At 33.9% G+C, this 15,740-nt stretch overlaps 1 protein-coding gene across 4 annotated transcripts in view; it reads right to left on the bottom strand.

Moving 5' to 3' along the window:
- VRK2 (VRK serine/threonine kinase 2) overlaps nucleotides 1-15,740 on the bottom strand; it is a 126,868-nt gene that overhangs the window by 51,889 nt on the left and 59,239 nt on the right. For all 4 annotated transcript variants that reach the window (XR_008379450.1, XM_053587546.1, XM_053587544.1 and 1 more), the window contains exons 8-10: nucleotides 13,094-13,226; nucleotides 4,404-4,524; nucleotides 1,560-1,618 (exon numbers count right to left, since the gene is read on the bottom strand). Coding sequence is in view for 3 of the 4 variants with exons in the window: in XM_053587546.1 (XP_053443521.1) it covers nucleotides 1,560-1,618; nucleotides 4,404-4,524; nucleotides 13,094-13,226 (313 nt within the window). In the remaining variant the exon portion in view is untranslated. The remainder of the gene's footprint in view (nucleotides 1-1,559; nucleotides 1,619-4,403; nucleotides 4,525-13,093; nucleotides 13,227-15,740) is intronic.

Below are 15,740 nucleotides of genomic sequence, written 5' to 3'. Positions count from 1 at the left end.
TTCATGGTGAGCTTTCTCTATGTACAATCTCCTAACTTAAGAAACTGTCACTTAATATTAAAGTTTCAACATTTTGTGATTTTGAAACAGAAATATGCATTTTGTAAATAATAGTACAGATTCAAATAAATGATTTGTACTGAGAAAGAAAAACTGGGTGTCTCTCTCATCCAGACATAAACCTTAACTCATCTCTAATTGCAGAAGAATCACACAATATACACGGGCCCATAATAATTTATCTTGTACAATCCAGGGAATCAGGGTTTATTTCCTAATCCTCAATTGAATGGTTATCTTTTCTATAGGGGTGACAAGAAAGGTAAGAGAGAGATATAATTAAAACAATCAATGACATCTCCTTTTCTTTCTGTCCCATGTTAACTGTTATGACTTGGTAAAAGTGCTGATAAGAATATTAGCCAAAATACTGTCATTTTGGCCAATTTATTTAATGCAGTTACAAAATCAAAACTTTCATCTTCCAACGCATGTCTCTAAATGAGAATCTTCCCTGTCTGGCAGCCTCCATCCGAAGACAGGAACTATAGAAAGGGGCAAAGATTTACATGAGGACAGACTTATGGAACTCCTGAAATGGAGGTGGGAAGAAAGAGGTGGTTCACTCCTCTTTCCCTTCCAATGCAAATGAAAAGTTCTGGTTTCTAGTCAAAGAAGAGCTGTCTGTGAATATAAATTTAGGATGATTTAATTCTACACATACTTTTTAACTCTCGGATAGAAACTGATGCTTTTGACCTGAGCTAGACTTTCAGAGGTCAGCTAAAAACTAACTTTGATACTACCCAACGTAAACAGAAAACAATATTCACTCCGCTTATTTGTGTCTGAGCAAAAGCAAGCCTGATGGCAGGAGCTCACCTTTTATAAGAACTCTAATTCAATTGTTAAATGAGTGCTGAATAATGTACAGGGCATACATATACAAATAACAGGAAATTGGGTAATTACCAGTGCACTTACTATTTAATATTGATAACACTGTGAATTAAAGTATTCAAAAAGGTTCTATACTAACTTGAAAGGGAAAACCATTTATGAAATACAACTCCAAATCATATAACCTTGCTAATCAAAAAAAATTGTTAGCAATTCAGTCACAGCATAACCTAGGTGTAAACAGCGTTCGGGAGTTTAAGGTTTTGGTTTCTTAAATTACTGATTAAAAGTAGTCTTTCCTTAGGTCAACTTTATCTTCTTTCAACAATGTACTAAGGGACAAAAACAAAGATTTAACTTAGAAATAACAGATACAATTGATTATTAAACTCGTTCAACATTCTCAAATATTTATCTTTCAAAGAGTGCAATCAGCAGAGCCTAGAACTGCATCTAAATATTTTCTTATTGGGTTCTTGTATTCTAAAGTCAAAGATGATCTAAATAGGTTGTTCTCTAGCAAGCTATCTGCAACCCTGAAGAGCATCCTCCCACCCTGATGGGAATAGGAGTGCGTGGGTTAAGCAAAAGCTACAAAAGTGACAAATGTGGGTCACCTGTAAATCATAAAAGAAAGGAGAAGTTAGCATTTGACTTACAGCAACTGGTTCCCGAAGGAGCCCATCTAAGCACTGACTCGGGGAGCTCATCCAACAGACTAAAACAGAAAAACACAATGAATTTGTTTTCAGTCCCATGATTCAATGTTTTGATTAGAAAGCAAATCTAATTCTGTGTTGACAGGTCACCAAAATTATAATTTTCAATGCTTTCTTTACCTACCTATAATGAATGGGAGGGTTAGTAGCAGTAGGAGAGATATCTTAATTCCTATTGACTAATTTGATATTAATCACCTAAAAACTAAAGTAGGAATAGAAAGGTGATACTATTCCTCATACATCAATGATAGGGGCACAGGCAACACTCCTATAACAAGACAGGTTAACAGGAGAAAAGCATAACAAATGTGATCGAAGACTCAAAGACCTAGGGAAAAATGTCCATTCTTATGTTTAGATTCCATGAAGAATGGACCGCTGTGTAGAAATGTGATTTGATAGTGGGTATGAAGACGAGCAGGGGTGGAGGGAGACCAGGGAGGCCTCTCACCTCTTCGTGCGGCATTCCCTCCTCTCAGGGAAGGAGCAGAACCCCTCAGTAACGAAGGTCCTCAAGGGAGAAGGAAGAGTGTGACCTTTTGGTGGGAAGAAGAGTTCTAGTTTCTGTGACCTTCCTTGAGGAAGAGGAAGAGGAATTGTGGGTTTCTGTCTCATGATGGGGAAGAAGGAAGGGTGGGAGACAGGAGGGTAGGAGAAGGTAGAGAAACTGCTTCTGAGGCTTTCTACTCTTTAGTTCAAAGTACTCAGTATACCAACACTAAACAATGTAGAAATTACAGTATAAATGCTTTGACTCCAAGTTTGTACAAAGTAGGGATACGTGTCATAATTTCTGTGACATGAATTTTGAGTCAAAAAACCATAATAAAAGGCCATATCTGAATTTTGGTGAATATTTTTCCTTAGGTATTTAGCATTTGAGAGGACTTAATTATTTGTGCATTTTATTCTCCAGCAGGCAGTGTTTTGTGCTATACTATGTTTGGGGATGCTCAAAAGGTAAGTATAATGCAAATATCCAAAAAAAAAAAAAAAATCTGAAATCTGAAACACTCTGGTCCCAAGAATTTCAGGTAAAGAATATTTAACCTGTATAAATATTTAACTAAAATTGTTGATATGAGTAAGTGATTCACACGCAGAACAGCAACAATAAAGGCATTGATCTAATATCAACCTGTCAGAAAAATAAAGGTCATAAGGGAGACACAGTGTTATGGTTGAATGTACAATCATGCCCTTATGGGGAAATGCAGTGTACCCTTTCTGTGCAAATTGAATAAATTATAGTTATGCATTATATAAGAAGTTTGAGAATGCCTACAGTTTATCTGAATTATAAATTTCATAATATGATACTAGCTTTACGGTCTATATGTATGTATTGTTATTCAAATCAAAATGAAGATATTAACATATGTAAAAGTCCCCAAAGTATAAATGGAGATTATGTTTAATTTATCAGCATGCTATTTTACGAAACCCTATTATTATACATGAATACACGTCGATATATTCTCTATAGAAACCTACAACGAATATATCCATATATGCATACTGATAAAGAACTAAAATCATACCAGTCTTATTAGAAGAAAAATACATATAATCATTAGAATTAAAATGCTAGCCTTTTAAGTGACATTACTACTATCTGACATATGCAAATCAAATAAACTGATCTGGAAAACCGGATACCAAAATTGTTTACATATGCTCATAATTATGATTTGATTTGACCAACATTTTGAAAAATGTCAGTTACATGAAGGTTATTGTGAACACATCAATCACTGCAATAAATAACTGATTTAGTTCTAATACTGGCTTATATAAATGTTTTAGTTTGGGGTAAGGGACTAGGATGACCAAGATTCCAAATAGAGAAATATTTCACATAATATGGATCAGTATTTCCAAATATAATTTGTATTATTCTGAATCTTCGGGCTAGCCTTTCTATTAAAAACTGATGCCACGCTGAATTTTAATATCAATCTCTATGAATTGGGTACCCTCTCACCCTTCTGTACACTTTTGTTGTGACTTGTTCTACTTACAACCTAGCTGCCTTTTCCAATTGTGGTATCTGTGGATAACCACTGTTGAGCTTATCTTGGTATGTAAAGAAAAACTGGTTAATCTGTTGCTATAAGCAATTGACTTTTTCTGAGGCCTGATCAGTGAGAGAATTGTAAAACAGTAACTAACATACACTGATCTTAGTCTGACCTAATTCTTATGCTAACAGAAGGCTAGGTGATAAAAATTGAATGTGGAATATTAAAAATGTTTATGTGGCTATAAGATTATCTTATGTAAACATATCATATAAAAATTCTGTTTTTATAGAATTTAAGAAACAAAACACACTTCCGCCATGACAGGAGTAAGAAGTTGCTCTCACTCAGAAAATATAAACCCTATTTGTCACATTTCACATTGTTGCTTTGCACAGTTAGTATCAATCATACGAAACTCATAATGCTTCTCTAAACTTGTACAATGCTAATTTGAAAAGGGCAATCCCTTGAAAACACTACCACCTAGAATCTAAGCTTTAGAAAATACCACATAAAGGAATAGATGTTTCACTTTACATTTTGCATTGTAATTCAAATACACATGCTCTTATAGATATTATCTTAATGGATTTTATGTCTGTTAGTTGTCTGGTTTAAAAAAAATATTTTTCAAATTAAAGAAATTTGCTTTGGTTGTCCTGTTGGGTGAATGCCAATCTTCTCGGGGATATTAGTTCCCTTTCTATATCCCTTCAGACCGGTTGCTGTAAATGATGAAATATTTGAAGATTTGTACTTTGTTTTAGCAGTCTGCACAGCCACAGGGTCCTTCAGGTTCTGTTCCCAGGGAAGTTTCCCACACAGCCACCGCAGCATGCAGTAGCCGAGGATTTCGACGTCACTTCGTCTGGACAGGGCTATAGGAGTAAGCATTAGGACAGAAAGATGAGGGATAAGCAAGTTCTCGAGAAACGGAGAAATGTTTGAGTGAACTACTATTGATGAAATATGAAAAAGCCAAATGGGCAAAGTGTTTTGTTTGTTCAGCTGGAATAAAACTTAAAACGCCCTAGCATTTGGCCTCAGTCCACAGACAGGCAGTGACTTGTTGCTGTTGAAAGTAAGGGTCAGTTTCCTCACCTCCTCCAGCTTCATCTTTCCTAAGTCTGGTCTGTCACATGAACTTGATCCCCATGGCCTCTGACATGATCCAGACAACCCATAACCCGGCACCAACACTTTCTCAAAGAGCCAAGCAATAAAACAAAGAAATAAATGTCTGCAGCTAAATTGCTAACATATGTTCCAGGAAGTCCATGGGGTCTGTACTGGTCACGCAGAGACCCTTTGAGTGCAGACTAAACACTGATGGCCTTTCCTGTTCCACTCACACTAGCAGCGCTTGAAGTTGGAAGAGTATGACAAAACTGCCATCTAGTGTGCAGTTTTAAAAAACAGGTCTGTCTTACGATTTTTCAATTATATGAAAATACACTATGTCTACTGCTTTGATATACAGCACTTAAAATTTTACAAATGTTATTTTTAGATAAAAGCAGCAACAAGCTAAAATTCTGGTCCCTTATCCTCAACAGAAAATACAGAAGTTAAGCAACGGAATCAGGGGTTTGGGGGAGAGGTGGTGGGGAGGAGATTTTGAAGCCAGCTAGAGGCTTTCAAAATTTAATCTAAGATGGCTTTTCATGAAAAATACATTGGAAGAACATTTTCAGGTCCTTGTAAATATTGATATTGCTATTAGATGTTGCAGACTAATTTCATAATTTTCATTATTTTTAAGTGTCTTATATCAAAAGATGGACAAGGAAATCTATAAAACATGTCAAATATATCTGACATTTATCAACAAATCACTGAAATAATGATTAAAACATTAGCAAATACCCATAAAATAAACTCATTTTCATAGCCATTCCAAGTTGTTATAAAACAATAGACTGGTATTTACATTTCTACTATTACTTAAATGTTCATCTGTGTATTCACATATAATCTCCTAAGAGCAAGAAGTGGCTGTTAAATCTGCTGTAAACAGGTATCCTATTTTATGACATTTCATTAAATAAACTCCGAAAAGTTACTCAGTGAACTTAGTTTTTAATTTAAAAAGTCATTTACCAGGAACAATGTTGCCAGCACATCATAACTTCTTTTGGTTACCATACATAAGTTATAAAAACAGAAGACAGGATTAGCTCTTACACACACTCTATCTTAACTGCTATTAGAGTACTGGATTATTAAAGGCCCTTCAATCTAGCAGAATGCTACAGTCCCTTGGGTGCCATTTGCTTTCTGCACAAGCTTCAACAGTGTCCTAATGCAAGACTTGGCTCTCCTATTAAAATAAAAACACAAGCTCTACCACACTCTTTTGCAGTGATTTCTTCAGTAATAAATCCCCCATTAATAATGGAATGGTTCCATTTGTACAGATGTGTTCACAAGTCCCTTTTCCATTACGGCAATTCCCGATTACCATCACTTAAAAAAATTCACATCCTCTAATTTTCAAAAAATGATGTTCTGGCACCTGTTTGGATGACACAGACTACATACAAGAAGCCCTCTGAGGAAAAACAATCAGAATTAAAATCGAATGAACTTTCCTAGCCATATTCCCCTTGCCCCCCACCAGCTGAGGAATTGATATGAAGCTGTAAGTAATGACAAGTCATTTAGATTTTGAAGCCAATCTTTCATAAACTAGTCTTCATTTGAAATAGCCCTTGGAGGGTTAACTTTACTTCACTATGATAGTTTGGTCTTACCTAATAAAAATACATTATCACATTTTTCACCCTTTTTTTTTTCCTACTGTACATATACATCAATAAATATGGTTAGGTAAGTTTTTTTTTTTTTTTTTAATTTTAACCAATGTTTCTACTAAATCCTACACATAATGCTAAAAAGAATATGAAATATTCACCTTTTTTTCCATTAAAGAGATAAAAGCATTAAAAATGTTTCTGAGTACATACCTCTATCTGAAATTCCCTCCTAGAGAAATAAATTGAAAAGTTTGACTCATTTTAGTAAAGTCAGAATCTTAGACTTTATCAATGATTGTCTTCTTTCCATGTATTGTACACAGAAGACTAATTTTAACATCTATTAATTAAAATAAAATACTCTAGATGACAATTCTACAATCTATGTGTGCATGTATAACTTACACAGAATTGATTGTAGTTGAAGAGGAATATTAATATCTAATTATAAAAATGCTTTTTTAATTTGAAGTTGTTTCTTTCATTATATGATTTTCAAGTTCATTCATTTAAAACATAGTAAGTAAAGTAGCAAACGGAAAAGAGCTCTGGACTAGGACTGAGATACAAGTCTAGCCTAACCGCTGTTACGTTTCAACTCTAAGATCAGATGATGCCGGGGAACATATTTCCTTTTAATATATTCATTCATTTGGATAGAAAATATACCATGAGTTGTTTTGTTTCTGATTCATCTATTCACATAATGTATAATAATACATAAGTTTCTTCAGCTGCATTTGGTAATTAATTTAACTATTAAACAGTATGTTTTCATACAAATGTCCTAAAAATCAAATTTTTACTATTATTCAGAATCATAGTAAGATTTAGTTATTAATATTTTTCCTATAAACTTTCTTAATATTATTTAGCTTCTGATTTATATTCAGCTTAGCAATGTTGAGCAATGTAAATCCCTCTTTGTTGAATGTCTGTGGTATTTTCATTGTTCAGTGTTTCTAAATAAAGTATTGCTAAGCGTAACAATAAAAAAGGTACAGGTGCAAACTTAAATTTTATTTCACTAACAAGAAGATTCCAAAAACAGCTGACAGTGGAATATATAATGGAAATAGAAAAACTGATGTGATTTATGGAGAGCTGCTACTGTGCCAGGCACTATAACTGCTTTCCTCATTTAAATGTTCGAGCAATATAAGGTAAATATTATTAACCCTGTTAACAAATAAGAAAAATAGAGTCTCAGAAAATTTAAATAACTCAACATCAGAGAGCAAAAATTCACGGAGCTTAGAACTGAAATTCGAGTCTTTCAGAATCCTAAGCCTGTATTCAATCTACCAATTAATATGCCTTCATTATTAGTTTTAACACTATTCAAATAATATTCCACAACTTCTGTGGAGAGGGAAGTATTTAAAGAAGGCATTTTAACTTGAAACACTAAGACATGCTAACACAGAAATAGTTGTACTGGCGAAGAATAACTAAGCAGCAGATTCCAAGATCTAAGCTGCATCACTGACCAAATTTTTCATGCAACTAATCCTTTCATAAAATGATTTCCTGTTACTTCATTCTGATAAAGAAAGCTCTCTAGTCGAAGTATTTATTTTTAAAGTGTTAAATGGTCCTTCCAAGCTGGTACAAAAACAACAGAGAAGTGATCTGAGAGAAGTTTTGCTTGTTCTAAAGACAAAATGGAGTAAAATCAACCAGGCCCATTCACCAAATGGAAAGTAAGAGGAATCAGGAAAGAAGAAAAGTCCAAGTGCTAATCCCGAAGTGGATCTGCTTATCTGCATAATGTGTTTCCCATATAGAGTTAACATTATGGCATATGAAGAAAAAAAAGGTTTGACAGAAAACAGAAGAGTGAACTAGATAACTTTTGTCTCAAACAGGGCTTAAAAGCCCAAAATATTAGTATTTGTGCTCAGAAATGACAATAATAAAGCAGAAAACATGTGAATATGATGCTCAGCTGATGGGGTGAGAGAATGGTGACCATCTGCAGAACAACTTGAAAGTTTATTCTTAGTTTTCTAACTGGTAATCTATGTAATTCAGTGTTGAGTCAAATTGGATATACAAAAAGCTGATAAATTTTATGGTGAGTATGATTTACTACAATTTCAAAAAGGATATTAGGAAAGTAGACTGCAATGTGTCATACTCCAAATAAAATAATAAACTCAGACTTTTTATTTTCCTAGAACTTTTAAAATACAAGCCTAGTTTTGTGTGTGTGAAGTACTACCATGTGAAGCTTAGGAAAAGTTGCTCAACTGAGGAAAAGTATCTTATGTTTGGCCAATATATATTCTTAACCCAACCAAATAGTTCAACTAAAAAGCCAAGACTTATGTCAAGACTCTAAAAGTCATGATTAAATGTAAAAATGGGCATATGCCTATATAGAAGAAAACAGTATTCATACTGTTTATTTAAATATTATCAAAAGATCATTCCTGGCAGTCAAATTTATCTGAAAGAAAAAAATCAACAGTAAATTATTCTGAGTACTAACAGATCCAACAGGAAGTATTAGTAATTTGATGGTTTACCTTACTATCAGAATAGAAAAATAGGTTCCCTTCTTTGAATTATTGTTTAAAAAGAGAAGTGGTGTTTAAACCATGTTATTTCCCAGAGTTTGGTAACAAGAAATACATTCTCAGTTTATATCACATATATTTTTTAAGTTGAAGTACTAAAGTAAAATGAAACCTTGCAAGAAATAACACAAGACTTGGATTTTGCATACCATCGCAATTGGAAAAAAGAAAAAGTATGTAATATATTTCTTTCCTTGATACTTAATGTATTGCATAAATAAATGGACATTTAAAATACAATTTAGATATATTTTATGGTCATCAATGATGTCAAATTAAAACAGGTATTATACACTCAATGCCTAGGTCTGAAGTATTTTAAAAAGCTCGATATGTTAAATGCAGTATATCTCTAGAGAAATTAGGTATTGACTGCATGCCTCAGTAAGTAGAAAAATCTACAAAAATCTATATCACACATTGATCCAAATATTGCTTTTTAACATTCCTAAGAATGTAACAAATTTTAAAATAGTATATTTGACACAAATTTAATTCTCTTTAATTATCAGGCAACAAGCCCAAAATATGTCAATGTTTATACATGCTAGTTTTTATGAAGAATAAAAATTTAATAATGGAAGAAATAAGCACAACGTATATTACTCTGATTTTATACTAAATGAAGCACTTTAGCCACTTAGAAAATACTAAGTTACACAAGAAAATTGAGTTTGGAAGAATAACCACAATTTTTAAACTTATATATATAGATAAATAGATGTATGACATTTCTAGGCATAGTTTATCCATTTAGCCATCTGTCCATCCATCCCTATGTATCTCTACACATATTTTCTTAATTTGTAATAACACAAGGTATTAGATAAAACATTTTTTTTTCTTTCTTATCCTTTCAACCCTCCTTTTACATAAAGTTGAATTAGAAAATGCTTAAGTGAAAACAGCTGACTGGCATCTTACACAAGCTCCTTCATTACAAAAATCCAATTAATCCACAGAAAAATGAGATTTAGCTCCATTTTTTGAATAACCACTACAAAAAGTAGCAGAGACCAGGTAGTCTGATGAGGTTAACAGTCCCTACTGAGCACTTAACACCCAAGTCAGTTTTACATTGAAGCTTGAATATTTCTCTCAGCTTGACCAGACGCAGATACATACACCTAACACTTTTGCTTTAACAGTTAGAAGTTCTAGATCTTAGTGATAATTTTTTTGCTCTTTATGCTTTCCTTTGCATTATCCTCCTTCAGTGTTTACTAAATATCATAGGTGGACCGGTACAGAAAAGATTTTTCTGGGTTAAACTACCTAGTGAATGTACTAAAAGTAAACATGTGCATATTAATGAATCTGACCTGCATTTACCTATAAGAATTTATAACACTGCTTATTCTGGTTTCTAAATCGGACTAAATGATTATTTCATTTCTAATAAAATCCTAAACTAAAATGTTTTATATTGGAAAATCAAATGCAAAACATTAGGAGTGAATAGTATTCAAACATTTCAAGACATCAAACCTTCTATTTTATATTCCAGACTAAAACTGCATATTAAAATGTCAGCAAATATGTGTGTATGTATGTATGCATGTACACGTGTATGTATGTGTGTATATCTACATTTATATCAGAATCTACATATAGATATCAATATGCCTAGAAATTAGGTAAATGCTATTTAAAATTCATTAAGAGAATGTACTATTTTATAGGAATCCTGAGACATCTTTGATAAAAGTGAATGAATATTCATTCCAGCATATGACCTTCCAGAAAATACTAAAAATATTCCTCCCAGGGATGTAATGTCATCTTTCTAGGATCATTCTCAGTTCAATCTTCTCCCCAAACCTAGTATGGTGAATTCTACCAAACACATTCAACATGCACTAAGATTAGGGAGAAAAAAATTTAAGTAGGCTACAGAATAAAAATGTGTTCTAACCTTTCATGAGGGCAGTACAATGAAAACAGCACCCTAAACTGTAAAATTAACTGAAGAGGGCTTTAAGAATTACCACAGTCCAAACTTAGACCAGAGTAAAACATAGCAACTCTATTTCCCCTTCAACAATCACAATGGTTTCTTAGCTACTTCAATGATCAAAACCAGATTGGAGCAATATTAGAGCTATTAGTTAAAACGGTGGCCCAATCACATGCTGGTATCATGATTAATGTAACTGGACTAATGCTTAAGAATCTGTATGATGAATTTCCAGTTATACCACTATCTAAAAAGTACTTTAAGGCTTCTGAAAATTCTATTAGGTATAACAGAATAAGTATGACAAAGATGAAGAATGAAATTCACTAAGAGTGAAAGAAGTTTAAATTGAAAAAAACACTATCAATGAGCCTTTAATTCTTACAGTTCTTAATTTAATTGAAGATGTCTCATTTTCTCTTTCTCACTTTAAGTGTTCATTGATTTATAACAATATGAATGGTAAAAAAATTACTCAACAGTACAAAATTTCTGAGTAATCATTACTTTTCTAACCAAACTATACTTGAAAAAAAGAAATGTAGTGATTTCTCTTATTCTGACCAGGAACATAAGCACTGATTTCCATTTCAGAAATTTAACCGACAATTCTTTCAAGAAGGTATACAACTCAAAACACTTGTTTCACTTCTTCATTAGCCTACCTTAAACTTATGTAGGTTTTAAGTGTTCTAGAAAATGATCAAGACCCTCTACATTACATGGTCAATGGTCCCTTTGATAGAACAGGCAATAATATACCATTGTTTTTATCAACTAAACTCGTTAGAAAGTATCAGTTTAGGGTTTAACAACCATTAGTAAGTGCAAATGTCTAATTGTCCTTAAGTGAAAATGTAATCCTTTCAAAGCTGTTAAAATTATTTTGTTTGGTTTAGCATTTTTGAAAATACTTCTATAAACAAAGTTTACAAAAAATATAATTTTGAAAGCCAAAGTTTTTCAATATTCACCACTTTTTCACTAGCATAACATTAGAATTGACTTTTTGTCTTGCTGACAGAGCAACTAAGAAAGTACAGTTGCATTGACCATATTGATTGTGAACAAAGCAACCATCAGTGGGACTCCGTACCATATATTTTCAATATTGACCTTCTTCTTCCTTTTCCATGGCTTTCTGGGTCAGCTATTGGATTTCGACTGCAGTGTAATAAACAGCTAAGGTTTAATTAATGGTAAATGAATACAAGACATAGGTTATGACTTTAACTAATTAGGGAATTGTTGAATTAAGTCTGCCTTGGAATGCAAGGCAGTACAATCAATATCCAATAAAAGGACTATGTATGTAATTTACCTGCAAATGTGTTTCCAATACCATCAAAGTGAGTTTAAATAAGTAAGATATATGAAAGGCAACTAGGAGAGATTTCCACAAGTTAACACTTTATGGTTTCAGAAAAGATACTCTCATTGTTGAGAGACGATATCTTCTGAAGTCCTGATAAGGGCACAATAGAAAAACAGGAATAATGATTTACATATCATATTCACTAAATCTGTGATATTCACTATAGAATAAAAATTCAGCACTGACCTCAAGTTTAACCTACACACACTAGTGATTTTCTAGTCAAAATAAGCATCCAGCACAGTGGTTACAGTGCTGGCCACATACACCAAGGCTGGTGGGTCAGAACCCAGCCCAGGTCAGATAAACAACAATGACAAGTGCAAACAACAACAACAAAAATAGCCAGGCATTGTGGCAGGCACCTGTAGCTACTTGGGAGGCTGAGGCAAGAGAATTGCTTAAGCCTAAGAGTTTGAGGTTGCTGTGAGCTGTGATGCCACAGCACTCTACCGAGGGCAATAAAGTGAGACTCCGTCTCAATAAATAAATAAATAAATAAATAAATAAATAAATAAATAAATAAATAAGCAAGCATCTAGTTTTACTATGTTGACATGCTTTTGCTCCCTCATCACCTGTCATAGTTTGTATCTTCTCCCCTGTTAGAAAAAATACTCATCGGCATAAGAGGAATTCACTACTTTTGACAAAAGTCTTACCAGTGCTCTTATTCTTCAAACTGACTACTCAAAGGTCATTTCATGCAGGCTTCTTACCCTTGACTCTAATCATTCTTCTGAAATAAAAATAAGAAGAAGAAAAAAAGAAACTCACCTACTCCCTTATGGGCATCCAAGCTAGTAAACTCTATTGTCCCATTATGGCCTTTTCTAGGATTTTCCTGATACTGTTTGTGGTTCCCAATGGGACAATATCTATAGGAAAGTCCATAATCTGCAAGATAAACCTGAAAGACATGAAAAAACGAATAATGCTTTTGTCCTCTGAAAAGTAACCTTTTTAATTAAGTCTTAAGAAACTGATGGGTTGAGAACAGCCTCACATCTACATTTAATAAACCAAATGGTGTCTTAGGATAAAACAGATGCAATGGGGGGCCTTAATAACTAACTTTCCAACTTGAATTCTTACTTCATCACTGACATATCTTGTTTCTGCATTGACCTAGAATTTTAATCTTTTTATTTTGCTCCTAAATTCCCTTCCCTCCAGGTGGACATCTAGATATCATAAACCACAATATGTCTTTTTATCTGTATTCACACAGTTTATGGGGCTTTGCCTTTTCTTGTAACCCCTTCCTGTAACATAAAACTGTTTCAGGGTCTACTTTTACATGAATTTTCTTTTGCTTCTGCCACCTCGAGATAGCAAGACCAACTTGTTTTTTTTCTTCCTCATCTTACTTAAAGTGAAGAAATGAAAAATTTTCTCATGATATAGTCAAAAATTATATGCAAATTTTTAACTATGCAGGGGGAGCTCAGAGCCCCCAACCCTGGAATTCAAGGGTCAACTGTTACTCTAATATTATAAAAGTTATATTAACAAGAAATATAAACAAAGTAAATAGACTGTAAGAGGTAATGAGTCAAAAAAGAAAAACCACCCAGAAAAGACTATCATGTTATCTGTGTTTACGAATGGAAAACCAGCATCGGATTCTGGCTCCCAGATCATCACTGTTATCTTTGTAAGTCACTCAGAACTGCAAGCAGGGTCTTCATAGAATATAGATCATGAAAAGTCAGATAACAATTCAAGTGAATTTACCTCAAATTACTTTTGGTAAGCGAAGGAAGAGGGGAGGAGTGGTTTTACAGATATAGCATGCATTGGATAGAGAACTGTTGTGACTAGACATTTATTATGACATGTAGTCAGAGAACAGTAGTTTCCACTATGTTACTATGCTCCTTCCCCACCCCCTAGAGAAAAACATATCATTTCATATACATTTCTTTAAAATGTAGGGATTCAGGCAATGTTTCATGATGTAGCTTCAAGATAGTAGAGTACTGAAACATAATCTGCACTTTAAAATATAATATCTATTAAAAGAAAACTCAGCATTTGAATTTTAGTTTTAAGTTTTTGGCTTTAGGATAGCCTAAGTAGGAGATATTTAAAACTTTAAAATATGAAGAGCACAGTTTTCTTCATTTGTTTGAGTAACTTGCTAGACTGTCTGAAAACAAATATTTCAGTTTGTCACTGTTTCCCAAAGATACTGTTTCACAACATGGCCTCAGAAGTAACCGCTCTCACTGTCCTAAGCAGATCAGACACTTCTGGATAAGATATAGAGCCAGTTCCTTGCTTCCACTGTTGCTGATGCATTTTTGTCATTATTTCAAGAACTAAATAGACTTCACATTGCAAAGTAGATATCCCAAAAGTATACACTGATAATTCACCAAATGGAATATTTATGCAAATAGAATATCCTGCACAAGACCAGTTTACTATTTTTAAAAACAGATATCAAGAAACTTTTTATGTAGTTATTACCCCCAAAACTAAGTCCAAAAATGTATGGAACATCTAATATACCAGGCAGTATGCTAATTGTTTTACATTCTTGACCTACGCAATCCTCACAGAAGTCCTATAGGGAGGTACCATTATCTCTATTTTATTTATATGGAACCTGAAGCTTAGAGAGGTTATGTGACTCATGCAGCAAAATGAAGTCAGGATTCTATGGCAGTTTTTTTTTTTTTATTGTTGGGGATTCATTGAGGGTACAATAAGCCAGGTTACACTGATTGCAATTGTTAGGTAAAGTCCCTCTTGCAATCATGTCTTGCCCCCATAAAGTGTGACACACACCAAGGCCCCACCCCCATCCCTCTTTCTGCTTCCCCCCCATAACCTTAATTGTCATTAATTGTCCTCATATCAAAATTGAGTACATAGGATTCATGCTTCTCCATTCTTGTGATGCTTTACTAAGAATAATGTCTTCCACTTCCATCCAGGTTAATACGGAGGATGTAAAGTCTGACCGCAGAGACTTTACTTTCAATCACTGCCATAGGGAAATTGTATCAGATAAGTTAAAGAGAAAGGAAGACTTCACTCAACACTATTGCGATAAAGGAGAGAGACTAACACAATAGGGGACAAAGACTGAACTCAGATCCCCTGAAACAAAAGGCAGTAAGGGTGTGAAGCATTGGGGAGAGCTAGTAGAAAAGTCCTGGAGGAAGTCAGAGGGAGGCTGGCCAAGGTGAGTAAGCCATCTGTGTCTGCTGACTGGTGCTCAGCCTCCCCCTCCTGGGAGAGTACTGTCCTGAAAAGTGATGAGTCCCATTCCTGGGTTGTAAAACGGGCAAGAGACTGGCAGAAGACTTATATATCTCAAGGCGCTGTGAAAGAATTTACAATTTCAAGTTCTTTTACGTAAATGTGCGTTATAGAGGGAGGTTGAGGGGCTTACAATCAGGAAGAAACCTTT

Source organism: Nycticebus coucang, chromosome 4 (assembly GCF_027406575.1).
Source record: "Nycticebus coucang isolate mNycCou1 chromosome 4, mNycCou1.pri, whole genome shotgun sequence".
In the NCBI taxonomy this organism is placed as follows: domain Eukaryota; kingdom Metazoa; phylum Chordata; class Mammalia; order Primates; family Lorisidae; genus Nycticebus; species Nycticebus coucang.
The sequence above is the reverse complement of the archived record's forward strand: the minus strand, read 5'-3'. Positions and strand labels throughout refer to the sequence as shown.